Source organism: Phaseolus vulgaris, chromosome 5 (assembly GCF_000499845.2).
Source record: "Phaseolus vulgaris cultivar G19833 chromosome 5, P. vulgaris v2.0, whole genome shotgun sequence".
NCBI classification, from domain to species: domain Eukaryota; kingdom Viridiplantae; phylum Streptophyta; class Magnoliopsida; order Fabales; family Fabaceae; genus Phaseolus; species Phaseolus vulgaris.
Genome location: NC_023755.2, coordinates 33,754,903 through 33,776,013, shown reverse-complemented (window position 1 = coordinate 33,776,013; position 21,111 = coordinate 33,754,903). Strand labels below are relative to the sequence as shown.

At 33.1% G+C, this 21,111-nt stretch overlaps 1 protein-coding gene across 4 annotated transcripts; it reads right to left on the bottom strand.

Moving 5' to 3' along the window:
* Positions 1-2,369: 2,369 nt before the first annotated feature.
* On the bottom strand, positions 2,370-14,646 carry LOC137835514 (G-type lectin S-receptor-like serine/threonine-protein kinase At4g03230). 4 transcript variants are annotated; one of them, XM_068644050.1, is made up of 8 exons: positions 13,310-14,646; positions 12,675-13,136; positions 4,129-4,257; positions 3,820-4,022; positions 3,520-3,730; positions 3,176-3,413; positions 2,919-3,069; positions 2,370-2,837 (listed from the first exon to the last, which is right to left on the bottom strand). In XM_068644050.1, exons 1-8 carry the CDS (start codon positions 14,568-14,570, stop codon positions 2,535-2,537), a joined length of 2,958 nt encoding a protein of 985 aa, XP_068500151.1. In that variant the 5' UTR covers positions 14,571-14,646; the 3' UTR covers positions 2,370-2,534. The 4 variants fall into 4 exon arrangements, with proteins under 4 accessions (XP_068500151.1, XP_068500152.1, XP_068500153.1 ...); XM_068644051.1 differs by lacking the exons at positions 12,675-13,136; positions 13,310-14,646 and adding exons at positions 4,568-5,023; positions 5,164-6,440; XM_068644052.1 differs by lacking the exons at positions 12,675-13,136; positions 13,310-14,646 and adding exons at positions 4,568-5,023; positions 5,164-6,440 and having other exon boundaries at positions 4,129-4,254.
* Between the last annotated feature and the right edge of the window lie 6,465 nt (positions 14,647-21,111).

Below are 21,111 nucleotides of genomic sequence, written 5' to 3'. Positions count from 1 at the left end.
TTCAAAATTCTTGATTTTTTTTTAGAAATGCGAAATAATTTCAATTTCTTAGAAACCAAATTTTCTAACATAAATAAAACTGGTTTTATTCAAAAAAATTCAAATATTAAATGGTACTATCCTAAAAATTAATTCATAAGAATGTGACATTTTGCGATTTTTTTTAATAAGCAACCAATACATTAAATAGTTGGGTCTTCTCCCACTCAAATCATTCTCTTCTCCCCTTGAATTCCTAACTCCAGATGTTTCCATGTCATTTACCAAAACAACACAGGGGGCTATCAATGCTGAGAGAATTATTAAACGCCCTTGAAAATCTAACTTTCAGTTGACAATTATCCACCCAAACGTCTTCCCACAACTTTACTTTATCACCAGATCCTACTGCCCATTTCATATTAGAATCAAAACAAATGATACCTTGTCCATCCTCACACACTTTCTTTAAGTCACACCACCACCTAAATGAATGCATTAAGATTCTAGATTCATATAGATTTCTCCATGAGCCATATTTAGAAACAAGAATATCTTTCCATAAACCATTCTCTAGAGACCCAAGTCTCCATTTTCATTTACCCAGTAAAGCTTTGTTGAAAGAGTGTAGTTGCTTGATGCCTAACCCTCCCTCCACTTTAGGTTTGCATATATTATCCTATTTAATCAAAGCGATTTTCCTTCCCTCAGCATCCCAACCCCACAAGAATTTGTGCTAAAGCCTTATAATGTTTTTGCATATAGAGGATGGGGCTTTGAAGAACAAAAAATAATACATAGGAATAACATTCAACACAAAGCGAATCAAACAAACACAACCAACAAATGATAGATTTTTACCTTTCTAGATTGATAGCTTCTTCTTAACCTTTGTAATCACCAGGTTCCATAAAGAAGCTTTAGAATAATTTCACCCAATAGGCAAACCAAGGTAAACAAAATGAATATTCATAATACTGCAATGAAGAACCTCAAAGAACATTTATAGCACATTTATCTCCATTCCAAGGGCACCAATTTTGCTCTTAAAAAAATAATTATAAGGTCAGAGCAAATTTTAAAACATCTAAGCATGGCTTTAACAACACGAACATTTTGGATGTTCGGGCCACACATGATCAAGGTGTCATCTTTTTTGGTGTCGACTTTCAGTTTAGAGAACAAGTCCTTTCTAGCAGCTTGATTTACTAAACCTAAAAGTCCTTGAGCCACAATTAGGAAAAGGAACGGTGCAATTGGGTCCCGTTGTTTGAGACCACTAGTCGGTTTGAATTCCTTAGATGGACTTCTATTAAATAAGATAGAGATAGAAGAGGATTCCAGACATTCTTTGATCCAGTGCACCCATTTTTCACAAAAGCCCATCCTAGCCATCATGTAATACAAGAATTTCCAACTGACATAGTCATATGCATTTTCAAAGTCAATATGTACAATCACCCCACTCTTTTTTTCCTCTTCAATTCATCCACTACCTCATTGACAACTAGAACACTGTCTAACAAACATCTTCGGGATAAAAAAAAGAGTTCATTGCGAGGAGTCAACCACATTCTCATAAACCTTCTTGATTCTGATAAAAGTCATAAAATTTTGTTTGATTTCTTTGTGCAAAAGTTTATGCAATCAACACCAGTCACATGATTTGAAGTGTAATTATTGTTTGATACACTAAACTAGCAAAAAGTTGCAATACTAATGCAAAATAAAATAAAATAAAATATTTTAGATTTAATCATATAGTTTTTAGTTATTTATTTTTTTATTTAAAATGATATTTTTTATTTAAATGATACTTTTAAAAAAAAATATAATTTTATATGACAATTTATAATTTATTGACAGTGTAATTTTTATAATATTTATAATATATAACAATTAAATAATTCAATTTTTTGTTTATAAAAAGTATTCACTTTTATATTTAAAATTAATTTTTATAATTTTTTATTCAAATTTTAGTCAATATAGTATGTTTAAATAAAATATAGAAATGATCAAATTATTAAAATAAATAAATAAACAAGTATTGAGTATTAAAAGTATAAGGAATGTAAATATTTTAAAAAAAAATAAAGTATGAGTCTCATTCATTAGAATTTTAAAACTATAAAAATATAAGAGTACTATTTTACATGTAGTGTAATCTTAAAAAAATAACGTTACTGTATGTCCAATATAATATAATGTGATTTAAGAGCCGAGGTTAAAAACTCTTTAAATACATCTTTATCTCTTAAATCTTTGATGTGTTTTTTACCGACAAAATCGTGACAGAAATTTGAATTTCAAATGTGATGATTGACCCTAATGATGTTATGTAAATGGATTTGAGGAGATTGAAATATATATTGTATATATATAATATGTGGTAGAGAAACCTAAACATTTATTTATATTGATTTAGAGTGCAGAGAGAGAATATTAAAACTAATCCTTAAAAATAATACATAAAACCCTAACTTGTTATAAAATACAACTAAAATTACAAAGATATATTTTTCATGTATTAAAACTTAAGGTTTCATCACGCACTATCGACCTTCTTGATAACTGGTGTCAAGATGCAAACTTATTTCTGGATTGGTAGAAGAGGAAGCTGAGCTAGAATAACGCTTCGTCATAAAAAATGTTGGTTGTCTGGGAATTGGCATGGTTGTTGTCTCTTTGTCAAGCATGTATAAAATATTTGACATAGTGGGTCGATCAATTGGTTCATCTTGTGTGCATAATAGCCCAATAATTGCACACTTAATGAATTGATTTTGGTTGCATGTTTCACCAAGGCAAGAATCCATTAAATCCAGTAGCTTGTTCCCTGACCATAAATTCCATGCCTGATACAATGTCAAGAACAATTATTCAAAGGTCAATACAAGTCATAAAAACAACAAAAGACTGCAGCACAAGAAACATACATAACCCAAAAGGCTAGAGATTTGTTTGGACTCAAAGAATCCTGTGTTCTTTTTCCCACTAAGAATCTCTAGTAGGACTACTCCAAAGCTGAAAACATCAGATTTGACTGAAAAAAATCCATCCAAAGCGTACTCTGGAGCCATGTATCCACTTCAAAAAACCAAAATCAATGTTATATGTACCAAGCATGTATTAAACATCACATTCAGAAAATTAACAATTAGCATTTACAATCACATGTAGTTGGTGAACTTACAAGGTTCCCATCACTCTCTCTGTACTTGCTTCAGTTTCTTTTCCTCCAAATATTTTGGCAAGGCCAAAGTCTGATATCTTTGGATTCATTTCCTCGTCTAGAAGAACATTGCTGGTTTTCAGGTCTCTATGAATCACTCTCAATCTAGAGTCTTGATGAAGGTAGAGCATGCCTCGTGCAATGCCTACAATTATCTCAAACCGCATTGGCCAATCCAAGAGTATAGTTCGACTTCGGTCTTTAAACATTTCACATTTCAAATTAAGAACAAGGTTAGTGAAGTCATGGTTGTGATAATTAGAGAATACTTTATGGAAGTAGTATGATTGAATATGGAGTCTAACCAAATATAAATGAGTCTAAGCTCTTGTTTGACATGTATTCATAAAGTAAGATTTTTTCAACCCCTTTTATGCAATAGCCCCTCAGTCTGACCAGGTTTCGATGTTGAAGTTTGGCAATCAAAATAACCTCATTCTTGAATTCTTGTAGGCCTTGAGTGGAAACACTTGAAAGTCTCTTCACAGCTATTTCTTGACCTCCAGGAAACGTTCCCTGGATAAAAGTTTCCATATATCGTGAGAAAATTTTGCATGGATTCAATGGTTGGTAGGTAATAGAGTTGGATGAAGTGAATAAATCACCTTATAAACAGGTCCATAGCCTCCTCTTCCAAGCTTGTTAGAGTCTGAGAAATTATCTGTAGCTGCGAGAATGCTTGCAAAAGTGTAACAAGGCACTTCAACGCCTTTAATGTCTTTTTCTTCTAAACTTCCTAAACCAATCAGACCTTTGACATGTCTTTCACTCTCATGCAAGCTCTCCTGAATTCGGGTGCTTGCGCCATCTGAACTCGATAACAAGATAGCAGAATTTGTGTGTGAAGATAACATATTTTTCATGTGTGAAGATAACATATTTTTAATTCAACATGCAAAACTACAAATTATTACCAAGCTTACGGGCCTTTTTCTTTTTCCACACAATGCCAAATCCTGTTATGCATGCCACAGTAGCCAGGGAACAAAGAGTTACTAAAAGAATCAATTCCAGTAGGGTTGAATGATTTCCTGATGGCTCTTCTGTCACAGAAAGGAAAAAATCTTCAAAAGGGTAAGAGGGCAAACACCAATATAATTGTTCTACCAAAATACCTTTAATTGACATCGCAATTTAATTCTAGTCAAGACACTGTTTTAAAGCAGTTTGGAAAATCCAGGAGAAGGACTAATTCCATCATTACGTTCTACCAATTGACACACAGAACTCTTCAAAGTTTGCTCTTAATGGAGCTTTGGAATTTAATCAACAATGAATGCTTGGCAGAAGAAGGAAACACAAGCAAATTAAACACAAGCAATTATTTTGAACAGTGCTGGAGAGGCTTATAACCTTGGGTGCATCTCATGATTGTGGCATTCCAAATATAGTTTGAATCACAATGACACCTAATTTCTCCTTCCCTCGTTGCTCTGCATGTCGAATGTGGCCAATTCAGGCAATCTATAGGCTTACTACACGGCGGTTCTGGCGCTGGTCGCCAATTGATTTTTATTACGACCCCTTCAGTGTACTCGGCTAGACTAAACGGAAAATCAATGCTATTTTGAGGGTTGAAACTGGGATTTAACGAATTGGAATAGTCTGGTTGAATGAAAAACATTCTGTTATCTTCATCGATCTCAGTTACTGGGTATGATATTCCCCCGCGCATCATGAAACTAACTTTGCCAGTGGATTTGGTGCAATTGAACTTGTTGTACGAGGGGTCTCCACAGTTTGGCCCAGTGCTGAGCGGATAAGGAATTGCATATGTGCCGCAAGGTTCACACGATTTTGCAGTTGGTGCTACACAACAACATATTAATTCAGCCATAAATCATGTCTTTACCTTTCAATCCATCCCTCCAACTGACAAGTCAATACAATAAGACCTGTGAATATCATCTACAAGTTCCAACTATTTCAATTAAGAATATATAAATTACCTATATCTGCTGTGTTAACCAAGATAGAAAGATCACGACCGCGCGGGAAGTTCTCGAGAAGAGAAGGTAAATTCCGCGTCCAGATATTGCACGAGGATGAACCACGGTCACCGTATATAGAATTATTAAATGAATATGCCTGGCACTGTGTTTCGGAACACATGTTGATGCATGTGGATTGGCATTCTGCTTCTGTTTCAGTATAATTTCGTTGGTCTGGGTTCCCCAGTTTTATGTTGGTTAAGTTCAGGAACGTCACGTCTTTGTTGGTACACGATATTGATTTTCTCCTACACCCTTCGGAATTCGATTCTACATTAGAAATGAATCCTGGCAAACATTTGCACCGCGGAAAGTAGTTTTCTCTGTTACATATGCCGAAGTTCCCGCAATAATTATGCGTGTCACACTTGTCCTTTGGCATCCACCATTTCTTATTCCATTGGAATTCTTTCTCATCCCACTGCAGAAACACTATCTCCCCGCTAGAATTCATCAACAGCCTTGATTTATTGTACATGGAAGGTTGTGATACGAAGAGTGTTTTGTTAGAATAACTGTACGATTTATTAGACGAGATGTCGTTGTTCAACAAATTAAATACCATCTGGGAAGCCGCTTCTGTGTCAGGTTCATCAAGTGCCCAGTAGATTTGTGTTTCCTTTTGCACACGGAAGCTTTGTTTCCCTTCCTGTTGAGTCAGCTTGAAGGTGAAGCTCCCAGGTGTTGGGTCAGCGGAGTTTCTCCAACAAGTCAACGACAAAGTCGCTTCCATTTTCATGCCGGGAAGAAACGTGTCTGTTGGGTTTTTGAAGCTTTCCCACGGGTATGTCGTTTCAGAGTCATCTATCAGTACTAGATTCCCCGAATCTAGGAGCTTCAATGTTCTGTTTGTGGACGAGGATGGTTCAAGTTTGGAGGACCAGAGGCTTTTGGATGCATATTCAACAACTACATTTCCATCCTCCGCAATTCGAAAAACTCCACTGGAATCTGCAACAGGGTCATCTCTATTGGCAACCCACACCACTGTTTGTGGTTCCAGCTTGTGATACCATATCCCCAGGTATCTTTTCTCGCCACTCTTCACACCAGGAGGAGAAAAGAAGCCCAGCTCAAATGTGGCGTTTGATGAAACAAGGTTTCTTTGGTCAGTTATCTTCTGGGTAGCCTTCAGAGTATCTCCTCCCAAACATATTTGGAAGCATAGCAGCAGCCAGAGAAGAAGAAGATAGAACGACAACACAACCCCTTCTCTTTTCATTGCTAGTACAAACCTTCTATGGTCTCTGATCCTTCTATAATAAATAACTATTTCTAAAATTAATTTTTATTAATAATTGTCTTGTAGTGAGTATAATTTTTCTAGAAAATTATTGCTTGAAATTCCATTTAATATTCTACAGAAAAAAAAACAGAATTATAGTTACAGTAACTAATACTAGGCCAATTTAAATAAATTTTTATTTTTTTTTAATTTCACAGTCATTTAGAATCATAGCTAAATTTATTTAATATTCTTGATTTTATAAAATAATTTTTGTCAATATTACATTTAGTCCCGTTTATTGGAAATGGTGTCCAAATTTAAATATTTAAGCATTTTTAAAATAGTATTATTAAATAAGTTTGAAACAGTTGTAATTTGATTATATATCCATTCTTTGAATAAGTTTTTTTTTTATATTTAATTACTGGAGCAGTATAAAAAAATAGTTGGAGAGATATACAAATATATATATATATATATATATATATATATATTTGGAATGAAATAACAGATATAGACAAAAAGACCATTTAATGGTGTTTTTTTTACAGCAATTATCTAGTAATGTTATGAGTCGTAAATAACAAGAAATGGATAAGAAAAAATGTAGGCCATAGCACAATTTTTATTTAATTTAAAATAAAATAAAAACGATTTGTAAAACAAATTTTTTTAATTAAATTCTAAAATTGTTTTTTGAAGTTTTTTTTCTCTCCCTACCACTTTGGTATCAAATAAATGGAAAGGTAGGAAAGAAGATGATGGAGTTAAATTGGATAGTTTGGTTGCAAAAATGATGATGAAAATAATTCTAAAAATAAATAGACTAATTATATAATTATTATATTTTATTTTGAGTCAAGTATTTTCTTTTTTAAAATTATTAAAGAGTGGACTTTAAGCCTAACTCAACCCCATAAAACCGGCTCATAGAGCTCGTGCGTGGGACTATATATTTTGGGTGGTCCGATAGCGGCCCGATAGCGGGTGGCCCGATAGGCCCAACAAATACTCGCTAGGATAGGCTCGAAATGGCTCTGATACCATATTAAAGAGTGGACTTTAAGCCTAACTCAACCCCATAAAACCGGCTCATAGGGTTGAGGTCTGCACCCATTTATATATTATGAAATGTCCTTATCTCTAGTCGATGTGGGATCTACAACAATTACTTTGATATCAAATATTGGATTCTTTGCTTTTCTACATATTTTTCTTTTGTCTTGATAATTTCAATGGACTGACCTCACGTTGAAACATGGGTGGGAGGGGTGATGCTTTCAGGAAAACTAACAAGCAGTTGGTGGGTGTTCAAATATAAGCATTAAAAGAAACAAAGTGTGTGAAACTTATGGAGCAATTTTATTAAAGGAAACCCAGATGTCAGCCTAAATTGAAAAAAAAAAGGACGACACGGTTGATTCTATAACTCATGAAATTGAATTTTAATTTTTTTCCTTTTGTTGTTTTTTTTAAGAACCCATAGTAACAATTCATCTGTTTTATATAACAAATCTTTAGGCATTAAAACAGTTATATTCATCTCTTCACGTCATTTCTTTTGTATAAATTTTGTTATTGACCAATCAATAAATTTAATATCCTACAAAGTGGTAAATAGTCCTTTTGTTAAAGGAACCTTTGAGTGAAAAAGTGAAACCACTAGAAAAGTCTAAGCACTTAATTCCATTTCATCAAATAGATAGATTTTGAAATTTCATCTACAACACTAGGCGACCACCTATAATGATAATTATTGCATCTGGGCAATAAGAACAAAGGTCCACCTAGAAGCAAATGATATGTGGGGAGGCTTTAAGGAAGAGTATGAATTTTCTCCTCTACCAACATAAGGAGAAGAAAATAAGAAAGTCCAAGACAATATCTTTGTTGTTTGTTATTATCTACACAAGATATTTTCACTCTAATTATAACGATCAAATCTTCTTTTAAAATTTGGATCTTCCTCAACTCTAAATATGGAAAACAAACCAAACTTTCTTTTCCACAACACAAAACTTGGAGGACTTCAAAAATGTTACAACTAATACACACATATGTAGGAGAACCTACGAAAATACCATCATTAAATGAAAAAAAAAATGTTATATTGCGTTCATTAATGATTATTCAAGGATGAGTTGCATCTACTATATGAAACTTAAACTTGACATTGTTGTTATATTCATGAGTTTAAATATTGGGTTGAAACTCAAAGTGAATGCAAATTGCATGTAATCAAATTTGATGATTGAACTAAATATATCTTTGAAAAAGTTAACAAGTTTTCTGCAGATGCAGGCATTGAATATCAATTGACAGCACCATACAATCTATAATGGTGTTGTAAAGAGAAAAAGTTCGAAGAATTATGGAAATGACAAGGTTTTTACTCCATGATAAAGGGTTACCAAAAATATTTTACCTAAGTATACCAACACAACAATGTTTTTGCTAAATATATTTCTGACAAGTATGCAAAAGAAGACTCCATTTGAAGCATGGCACAACTACAAACCCAAGTTAACAAATTTGAATGGTTGTCTTAGTTTATCTTAATACCTCAAATAAAGATAGAGAAATTACAATAAAGCAAAACTTGGAATATTTGTAGATTGTAGCTTAACTTCAAAGATCTACATAATCTATCTACCACAAAGCAAAAAAGTAATAGTTAGTAGACATGTGACATTTTTAGAATCAAATAATTGAAATTGGGAAGAAAAAATTAAGCCTAAATTTCAAGAGAAAATGAAGATGTTGATGAAAAACCCATAAGAGGAACAAAATCACTTTCAGACATTTACCAAAGGTGTGTTGTTTTGGAGTTGGAAGGATATGGAAAAAATGCAACTAACAAAAAATGGATTGATGTAATGAAAGAGGAGCTTAAAATGATTGAAAGAAAGTCAAATACAAGTGCTTGTGGACAAACCCCAACATAGAAATATTATTGGTGCCTGATGGGTTTATTAAACCAAACTCGATTTAAATGGTTCTATAAACAAAAACAAGGCATGACTTGTTAAAGGATATGATCAGGTATTTAGTGTTGATTTTTCTGTGACTTTTGCCTCAATTGTCAAGTTAGAAACCATAAGAATGTTGTTGTTTATTGCACCTCAAAAATGGTGCATTATACATCAAATGGATATAAAATCAACTTTTTTAGAATGGATATTTGGAGGAAGAAATGTTTACTAAGCAACCTAAAGGGTTTTTTGTAAGAGAAAGTTTACTAAATAATAATCTTTTTATAAATTAAAGGAGGCATCATGGTCATGGTATAACATAATTGATGTCCACTTGGTCAACTTTGGCTTTTAAAGAATTCTGATTGAATCTACTTTATATGTTGAGAATATTGATGTGAAATGCTTATAATATTCCTATATGTTGATGATCTCTTACTTTTAGGGAGTAGTAGTGAGCATATTGAAAAGTTCAAAGAAGAAATTAAAGAAGTTTTTGAAATGATAGACCTTTAAAAAATGACTTATTTTCTTGGTATGTAGGTATATCAAAATCATAATAAAATATTTCTTTATAAAGAAAAATATGCAAATGAATTTTTCAAGAAGTTTAATATGGAAGATAAGCAAATCAATTGTAACTCCAATGAATACAAAAGATAGTTTTTACATGGAAAATAGAGCTACAAAAAAGGTGATGAAAAGTTATACATGAGTATTAAGGACTGCTTAATGTATTTAAGTAGTACAAGACCTCACATCTTGCATGCAATAACCTTGTTATCAAGATATACGAGTTGTGCTAGTAAAATTCATTTCCATACAGCAAAGAGTCATTAGATATGTTACGGGTACAATTGATTTTGAAATAAAATAATGTTAAAAAATTTATTCTTATTAGCTACTCTGATAGTGATTGACGAGATGTATTGATGATATAAAAAGTACTTCAAATTACCATTTTGACTTTGTTCTCAAATTTTTACCATGCATTCAAAGAAGTAAGAAGTCATAACTCAATCTACAAGAAAAACATAATATGTAAATGCAATTATTAAATTAATGAAACTCTTAACATAAATAAATAAAAAGCACATGACAAATTTGCATATGGAATAACTTGATATGAGAAAATATCTTTTTGGAGAATCAAGTTGCAATTTCAATTGATAGTAATTAATGCTTTTTATGAAAAAAAAAATCAAACATTATTTTATTATAGAAGAAAAAAACATGAGAAGTGAAATTAATATATTGCAAAAAATGAAGATATCCTAATAAAGGTACTTCTTAAGACTAGATTTGAATTCTCATAAAAGAGGTTTGGAATATATAGTTTCAATTTAAGGAGGATTATTGATTGGATGAATGATGAAATTGAATATGACACTTTCTATTCTTTGTTAATAACTTATGCGTTTTATATAACATATTTTTTTTATATTAAATAAGGATTGAATTCTTTTATTCATGCAATTTCTTTTGTGTATAAATTTTGTTTCTAGGATCAATCAAAATGACTACATATTCAATATCTGCATAAGACAGTATATTATTATGTATCCTGATATATTATAGAATAAAGTTTGTTTAATACTCTAATAGTAAAAAAGAACTACTCTGCAATCATCTTTTAAAATAAAACATTATATAATAATAAAATAATAATTTATTTAGGTGTTTAGTGAAGTCAAAGTATCATTATCCATAAATATATAACATTATTAGTTAATAGTTGTTAGGAAAGTAGTTATTAGATTGAATTGTTGCTACAAGGGATTTTGGACATAGTGTTATTTTTTCTTTTTTATTGTCAATAAAAAATATAATAAATAAGAATATTTTAGCAATCCTATTACACAAGTTATTTCAAAAGGCCTAAAAGCAAATTTAACATCTAACTAAAATAACTCATCCAAAATAACTCACTTATATCGAAAAGATCCTTACAAAAAATACAAGATGAAACTTCTTAACCACACCAAAACACAATAATAAAAAAGAGTTAATTAACTAATGCAGCTGTACACTTATATGTTTGCAGCATATACTTGTTCCGGACTTTTACATATCATATGTGAAATTTGACAATTTTAAAATATTTAAAAATTTCAAAAATATATTAAATTTTTAAATTACTTTTGTTTCAAATCTTTTAACTTTTTAAATATTTTATTTTGAGAATGTAGTTCAAATTTATTACATTTTAACTTTCTTATTTAGATATATTATTTAATTACCACATCAAATATAAAATTATTACTTTATATTTATAAATATCAATAAAAAATAATCATTACAGACTTTATCAGAAAAAAATTTGATTAATATATCTACACAAAAAAAACTTATCAATATTGGTTGAGTAAACTTTGATAAACACCAACTGAAGAATAGTTATAGTCTACATCGAAAAATAAATAATTTCAACAATGTCAACTAAAAATAATTTATATTAATATTAATTAAAAAATAGTCTTATTAGGATCGATAAAAAAATCTTAATTAGATCTATTGAAAGATAACAAAGAATAATCAAAGTGTTTGTAAAACTTAAAACATGTATATTATTGGTTTGTTGTTTCAATGACTAATAGATTATATATGCATTAGACTATATAGGAGATGATGTTCTATAGTGCTTGTTTGCTTAAGTGTTATCTAAAAGTTGAAGATGTGTAATGATTTTTTATTCTTTCAGTTACATTTTATGTATACATTGAGGGTTTAGAGGCTTATTTAATTTTCTATATTTGTTTTCATATACACAATATATATTATTTGAGGAACTAGTGCTTCTTTTCATTTTCAATGTTCTATGTATTTTTGTCGTGGTGAATCCAACATATATATCCATATTTAATTATATTCAGTCCACAATTTTGAAATATTTATATCCAATAAAGCCATAAGAAGAAACATATGTATGTGCAATATAACAAAATATAAATATTTTTTTCCATAAATTAAAGAGGGAAATTGTTCCATATAGGAATTATTTTTTTTACAATTAATGAGATTGCAATGTTATTCCTATACGTAAATAATAACAATAATTAGTAAATTTTTAATGCAATGATATTAAAAATTAATTTTTAATTTGAATTTAAATTTAAATAAATTTAGTTATATATGTTTATTATGTTTTATAAACTTTAAAATTTTGAAAAAAAAAATATAAATAGTTTTACAATGATCATGTAATACATACAAGTTGAAATAGTGGTGGACAAAGAGAAAAGTGAAAGAGAGAATAATAAAACGCTAACCTTTGGCACATATCATAACTGTGGGATTCCACTTATAGTGTGAATCGCAAAGGCACCTGTGACCTCCATCACTTGTTACCATGCATGTCGAATGGGGCCTATTCTCGCAGTCTGGGGGCTTCCGACACGGCGGTTCTGGTGCTGCTGCCCATTTCATTTTAATCATTCCATCAATTTTGGAACACTCTGGCTCAGCTAAACTGAATGGGAGTTTAGGAGTCTTATTTTGATTTCTGGAACCACAGGAATATGAATCATCTACTTTAATGTAAAACACTCTCTTATCTTCATCGATCCAAGTAACTTCGTATGAGTTTCCCCCCGGCATCGTGAATGTAAGGTTGCCCGTCAATTCGTTACAATTGAACTTGTTGTAGGTGGGGTCTCCGCAGTTTGGCCCAGTGCTTAGCGGATAAGGAATCTCGTATGTACCGCAAGGATCACACGATTTGGCAGTTGCTTCTGCGCAACAACATATTGATTCAGTGTTAGGGTAAAGAAATACCTACCTAAACAACACCCACATAAAGAAACAAAGAACCGCAAGTGATTTTTCTAAGCAGATTAGAAGTTCGTTTGCTGAGAGATGATTTTTCTTTAACACATAAGAGATGAATTAAGAAGATATAAATTACCTATATCTGATCTCTTAAACAGGACAGAAAGATTGCGACCACCTATACCATTAACTACAAGAGTGGATAAATTTCCCCTCCAGATCTTGCATGTAGAGTTACCATCATCTCGACCAAACTCCGCTCTAGAACTATATGAATATGCCTGGCACTGGGACTGAGGACACTTGGTAATGGTTATGTTACGGCATAAGGATTCACAATCTGCTTCTGTTTCCGATCCATGCATTTCGTCTGGGTCACGCACTTTTATGTTGGTTAAGTTCAGGAACGTCACATTCGTATCAATACAAGACGTTGATTTTCTCACACACCCTTGGCCACGGATTTCTTCATCCCTGGGTCTGAATCCTGGCAAACATTTGCAAGTGAGGAAATTCAAATTATTTGCGTCACAGATGCCGAAGCTCCCGCAATGGTCATATACGTCGCACATACTAGCTGGCTCCGACGATTTTTTATCCCATTGCCTGTCGTCCTCGTCCCACTTCAGAAGCTGTATCTCCCCGCTAGAATTCATTAACAGCCTTTCCTTTTTGTTGTATGGTTTTGATGATAGACATGACAAGTTGCTTGAATTCTTGAGTAATGAAGTATCCGAGCCCAAGAACCCAGAGATCTTTGTACCGGATCCATCCAGTGACTCCGTCCAGTAAAGTTGCGATTGGTTTTCCACTACCAAGGTTTCACGATGACCCATCTTGAAGGTGAAGCTCCCAGGGGCTGGGTCAGCGGGGTCTCTCCAACAAGTCAACGACAAAGTCGCGTCCATTTTCATGCCGAGAAGAAACGTGTCTGTTGGGTTTTTGAAGCTTTCCCACAGGCATCTCGTTTCAGAGTCATCTGTTAGTACTAGATTCCCCGAATCTAGGAGCTTCAATGTTCTATTTGTGGACGAGGATGGTTCAAGTTTGGAGGACCAGAGGCTTTTGGATGCATATTCAACGACCACATTTCCATCCTCCGCAATTCGAAAAACTCCACTAGAATCTGCAACAGGGTCATCTCTATTGGCAACCCACACCACTGTTTGTGGTTCCAGCTTGTGATACCATATCCCCAGGTATCTTTTCTCGCCACTCACACCAGGAGGAGAAAAGAAGCCGAGCTCAAATGTGGCGTTTGATGAAACAAGTTTTCCGGAGTCAGTTATGCTCTGGGTACCCTTCAGAGTATCAACTCCCAAACATATTTGGAAGCATAATAGCGGCACCGAGAGAAGAAGAAGAGAGAAGGACAACACCACCTCTTCACTTCTCATTGCTAATACAAACCTTCTTAATAACTATGGTCTCTCTAAAGAATGATAATAAAAATATCCTTATCAAAGAAAGTTGTACTCGAACCACACGTTAATTTGGTGGTCTTAATGTTTGATCACCAATGCGATAAGATAGAGCTACCTTAGTGGTAATTTAAGTGGGTTCTCTGGAGTGGGATAGTGATGAAATATAAAGTTGAAGGAAAGAGTAGATTAAAGTGTTAAAAGCCTAAAACGTTAATAATGTCCTTGTTATTGATTATTGATGTTGTAGACTTGGTACTTCGTCAAGGTCTACGCCTTGTCATTACTCTCCCCCGTCGTTATCTCTGTCAATTCGCATTCTTTCAACCTCCTGTTTTCAATTTTGTCTTGGAATATTGTAATCAGAAATGTCCATTTAGTGGAACAAAGAAATGTATAATTTTCGTGGCTGATAGAAATTTTCTTAGATTCTTTGTCATTTTTTTTCTCTCTTGGACTGAAGGTCCATCAGACTATATTAGGCCCATGTTGGGCTGTTGTGACTGTAGATATTCTAAGGTTATTTTTTCCTTTTTATAAGTTGTTTTTCACTAAAAAGCTGATTCAATAAAAAAAATTCTTTCTCTGTTCCAGCATTTCTTTCCCTTTTTTTTTCTAGGGTTTCACTCACATTCCCTTTATCTGTTTTCTGCTTCCTCACTTGCCCTCTTTGTGCTGGTTTTTGTATTGCAGGAAGGACTCTTGCAACTTATTGTCATTATAGGAAACGACGTCACCCTCTTCTGCTTAGTATCATGATCTTTTTCAATATGGTGTCAGAGCTCCTCGTTTGAAGAGCTGTATTGTGCTTTCTGATTTTGTCTTTGTTCTTGTTTTAGTTCTTGACTCTTTTCGATTTTCTTGGGTCTTTTTTTCTCTTGTTTTCATCTCATTTTGTTTAAGTTTTCTTTCTTGAGAGACATGGCAGAAGTAGTAGAAGAAACATCCGATCAACCAACACCTAATCAACAAACATCTGATCAGACCTATCTGTCTTTGCATTTCAATGAGAATCCCGAAATCTGCTTGGTTTCACCCGTACTCAATTCGACAAATTATCACTCAAGAAGTAGATCTGTCATAGCGGCTTTGAGTGCGAAAAATAAAATAGAATTTGTTTTTGGCACACATCCCTGCCTAACAAAGGATCACCCTACTTATGCGACATGGAATCGTTGTAACAACATGGTGGTATCTTGGCTTGTGCACTCTGTCTCTGTTCGATCAGGAGGAGCATCATTTGGATGGATTCAACAATTGATGTGTGGAACGACCTCAAAACTAGATATTCTCAAGGTAATCTTTCTAGAATTTCTTATATGTAAATGGAAGCTGCCACCCTATGTTAAGGAGATCAATCTGTTATCGATTATTTTACCAAGCTTCGTATTATCTGGGATGAAATTGAGAATTTTATACCTAACCCAACTTGTGCATGTAAGACAAATTGCTCTTGTTATTGTGTTGTTATGACTCTTATCAATCAGAGAAAGCTTGAAGATTAGGCAACACAGTTTCTTTGTGGGCTTAATGAACAATATCACAACATCAAGTCTCTCGTCCTCTTGAAGGAACTCTTTCCTCCCATATCGAAGATCTTTTCTCTAGTGGTACAGCAAGAACATCAGTTGGTTAGTAATACTTTGGTCACCAATATTAACAGTGTTGTTAGTAATGTTAGTGTTAGTCGCATCTTGAATTCTTCTGCTCCTATAACTTATAACTTTTGTGGTAAGACAAGTCAAACAAAAAAAAGTTTGTTTTCGGAAAAATGGTTTTCCCAATAAGGACAATAAGATATACAAAAATAACAATAATAAGAAAATATGCACTCACTGCGGCATAAATGGTCACACTGTAGAGAATTGCTACAAGAAGCATGGTTACCCACCTGGATATAAATTTTCCAATAGTGGAAAACCCAGTCAGATAGATAGTATTATGTCTATTAATGATGTTTCTTCTGAAAAATATAAAAAAGGATAGGAAGAAGGCAGCATTAGTCTCACACCTCTGCAGTACCAGATTCTTTCGAACATATTCAAGCAAAATAGAAACAATACTGATGACAACAACGTGGTTAATTCAGCACAAGTTAATCAGGTGGGATCTTTCTCCACACATTCAGCACATGAAGTTCTTGAAGATAGAAGCTTTGATGTATCAAATTCAAGATGAAGCTTGAAGCCTTGCTGCTTTTGGTTTGAGTGTAGTTTAGAGTGTTTAGAATTTATGTAAGATCAGTCTTGATTCTCAAACAAAACCTGTTTTAATCTGTTTTGAAGATTAAAGTGTTTTTCCATGCAAAGGGAAAAACAACCGATTAAAGTTTTGAGACAATCGGTTGTTTGTCACTTAGCTGACAAAGGAGTGTTTAAAACTATTTTTTGAATCAATTATATAACTTTCAAAACCATTCAACCGGTTAAATCGCAATTTTAACCGATTAAATGTGAGTTTTCATAACAGTATTTTGAAAACCTGTTTTAACTGATTCAGTTGTTCAAATATGCCTTCAACGGTAGCTTTTCAAAGGTTATAAATATAGCCTTCCTTCAAATGTTTGGATGATGAAAAAGAGAGAAGTTTTATACTCTGATTTGAGATTGATTTGAGAGATTACCAACTATTTGTGAAAGAAGTTTTCCAAGTTTAGCAAGATTTCCTTTAAGCTTTGCTGTGTTTCAAGAACTGATCATAGGGTTTCTGGTCTTTTGTAATCCAGGTGTTTTCTACCCTTTCTTAGTTTCTTGTAATTGTTCAAATTACATTCTGTAAACGTTGTTGTAAAATCTTGTAAAGCCAGTGTGATTCTGACTTGAGGTGTGTGCTGGTGCAAAGGGGGTGAGTACGCTTTGTTAGAATCAAAGTCACATCTTTGTGGTGTGTATTGTTGTAATCTGTGATTGATTACATAGTGAAATACTCAGTGGTTTGACTGAGGACTGGATGTAGCTCAGGATTGAGTGAACCAGTATAAACCTTGTGTGTAAATCTCTCTATCTCTTCTCTTCATAATTGTTTGATATGCTGTCATAAACAACAGGTTATTTCGTATTTTCAACCGGTTAATATTCCTGCCTTACAAACTGCTTTTGTATCTGTAACATAAACAACCGGTTATATCGTGTTTTTAACCGATTAAAATACTGAAACTGTTTTCTGAATCTTTATTTAATTTACTCTCTGAATTGTTTATCTGTGATTGATTGATTAAAGTTTCATTCTTAATCATATATTTGCGAAAAGGTTTTAGAAACAATTCACACCCCCCCATCTTGTTTTAGCCATTTATCCTAACAGAAGTGACTGATCAACCTCCAACAGGTAACTCTTCTATCAAAGCTAATTTTTGTTGGGTTCTTGATTCGGGGGCCACTGATAATGTATGTGTTTCCCTATCACATTTTGCCTCATATAAACCTATTAAACTTGTTCCTATAAATATGCCAAATGGTCACCATGTCCTTGCTAAATACTTTGGCACTGTAGTTTTTAATAAGAAATTTTTTTCTTAGCAACGTGATATATGTACCAAACTTTACTTTTAATTTGATATCTGTCTCAAAAATTACTTCATATTTAGATTGCAGATTAATTTTCTCTTCAAATAAATGTGATATACAGGACAATGTTACCAACGAGAAGATTGGTACAGTTAAAGCAACGGATGGCTTGTACATTCTTGAATCTACTGTTTTTTGTAACTCTAGTTTCAAATATGTTGCTTCTTCTTACAGTACTACTGATAAGAACAATAATTTGTGGCACAATAGAATGAGTCATATTTCTGATGAGAGATTATCTATTTTGAGATCACAGTTTCCTTTTATTGCAAATAAAACTCATGTGTGTGATACTTGCCATAGAGTCAAACAAAAGAAATTGCCTTTTAATTTGAGTAGTTCACATACTAGTCGCTATTTTGAATTACTTCATATGGATATTTGGGCTTCTTGTTATGCTTCTTCAATGTATGGTCATAAGTATTTTTTAACTATTGTTGATGATTTTTCCCATTTTACTTGTCTTATACCCATGGTCACTAAATCTGAAACCAGAATTCATATTGAGAATTTTATTGCTTATGTTAAAAATCAGTTTGAAAACAATGTTAAAATAATTTGTACTAATGGGGCAGAATTTGCTATAAAAACTTTTTTCTCTTCTAAAGGAATTATTCATCAAACTACTTGTGTTGAGATGCCTGAACAAAAGGGTATTGTTGAAAGGAAACATAAACATATCTTAAATGTTACTCGGGCTCTCATTTTTCAAGCAAACTTGCGTCCTTTATTTTGGAATTTTGCTGCTTTACATGTTGTTCTTTTAATAAACTGTACACCCAATCCTTTATTAGATAATAAATCTCCTTATGAAAAGTTGTACACTAAATCTTATAATCTAACTGTTCTTCGCGTATTTAGATGTCTATGTTATTCTAGCATTATCACTACTAAGAGAAAGAAGTTTGATGTTTGTGTTGTATCTGGTGTTTTCTTAGGTTTTCAACCTCATACTAATGGCTATATTTTCTTAAATCTCAAAAATCACAAAATTGAGGTATCAATGCATGTAATTTTTCATGAACATCAATTTCCTTATAAATTGAATGTTGATAGTAATGAAAGACCCAACATTTTATCACCTCTCATTCCCCAAAAATATGCTTTTGCTAATGATCTTATTTATGATAATCCACCTAATAACACTGCTCACAATACTGGCGAGAATCTCATGACTGGTAATACTGATTATGTTGACAATAATACTATTCATATCTAATCTAGTGAAAGTGATGAGTCGGATGCACATGATGAATCTGTTAATGAGACACAATATCATGTTCTTGAAGAACAACCCAACACCAGTCTCATAAGACCAACTCGTCAAAGGAAAGTGTCCATGTATCTACATAATTTGCATACTTCATCCATACATACAAATCATGTAAGTACAAAATATCCTATCTCTAATTTTATCTCTTATAATTTTTTGTCCACAAACTTTAAAAAGTTTGTTAGTTCTGTTTCATCTCATATGGAACCACAATCTTATGAGGAGGCATCAAAATATTCATGATGGCAGCAAGCTATGAAAGAAGAGCTAGATGCTCTAGAAGCCAATCACACATGGGTGACCACTTCTCTGCCTCCAAGTAAAACTCCAATTGGTTTCCGCTGGATATACAAAATAAAAAGGAAATATAATGGTACTATAGAAAGATACAAAGCTCGCCTTGTTGCCAAAGGCTATACACAGCTAGAAGGACTTGACTTTCTAGACACTTTTGCTCCGATTGCCAAGCTCACTACTCTTCGCCTATTACTTGCTTTTGTTGCAGCACAAAACTGGGTTTTAAAGAAACTTGATGTCAATAATGTTTTCCTTCATGAGAATCTTATAGAGGATATCTACATGAAGCCTCCACCGGGTCTTCTTCTTCCTAACAGTAACCATGTTTGCAAATTACAGTGATCCTTATATGGGCTTCGACCAGTAGGAAGAAAATGGTATGCAAAATTATCTAGTTTTTTGTTATCTCATAATTATATCTTATCTACTGCTGATCATTCTTTATTTCTAAAACATCATGGCACTAACACCACTGCTCTTCTTATGTATGTGGATGATATTGTCCTCACAGGCAATGATGTTGAGGAAATTTCTCGTATTACAAATCTATTGAACCAACATTTCAAAATCAAAAATCTTGGAGACCTCACCTTCTTCTTGGGCCTTGAGGTTGCACGCAACTCCACCTGTATTCATCTTAGTCAAAGAAAAAATATACTTTGGATCTATTACATGATGTTGGCATGTTGGAGTGTGCACCCATGCCCACTCCTATGCTCCATTCTTCTCGGCTTTCTCCAACCCAAGGTTCTCCTCTCTCGGATGCGAATGCTTCAGCCTACCACCGTCTCATAGGTCGTCTCCTCTATCTTACAAACACTAGACCCGACATCACTTTTAGTGTCAACAATCTTAGTCAATTTGTCAAAGCACCCACCAAAGAACACCAATAGGTTGCCTTCCGCATTTTGCGGTATCTCAAAGCTGCACCAAGATCGGGTATATTCTTCCATTCTTTTAATTTCATTCAATTAAGATGTTTTAGTGATTCTGACTAGGCAACGTGTTCTTGTTAGAATGGATGGCTTTAAACTATAGGGGGGTGAATGGTTTAAAGAGGGATTTCGAAAACTTTTAAGTCAAGAATGAAATTATCTCAAGAAACAATTGATAAGAAATCCAGTTTGCCAAAACAATAAGCAAAATCAACAGCACCAGAAAAACAATCGGTTGTTTCACATAAACAATCGGTTGTTTATACCAATAAACAAATATCAAAACTGAATTTAAAGAGTTAAGGATAGAGAGAATGCACACAGATGTTTATACTGGTTCACTCTAAACCCAGAGCTAAATCTAGTCTTCTCAGAAACCACTGGGGAATTCCACTAAGCAATCAAACCTAGATCACTTACAACACAACCAAGAAAGTGACCTTGAT

What these genes read in the sequence shown, in the direction of transcription:
- LOC137835514 (XM_068644050.1), bottom strand. Translation starts at nt 14,570, where the DNA reads ATGAGAAGTGAAGAGGTGGTGTTGTCCTTCTCTCTTCTTCTTCTCTCG. An exon ending in GCTATGGACCTGTTTATAAG is followed by an intron (nt 3,731 to 3,819) that starts GTGATTTATTCA and finishes ACTTTTATCCAG; the next exon opens with GGAACGTTTCCTGGAGGTCA. An exon ending in TCTCTAGCCTTTTGGGTTAT is followed by an intron (nt 2,838 to 2,918) that starts GTATGTTTCTTG and finishes ACATTGTATCAG; the next exon opens with GCATGGAATTTATGGTCAGG.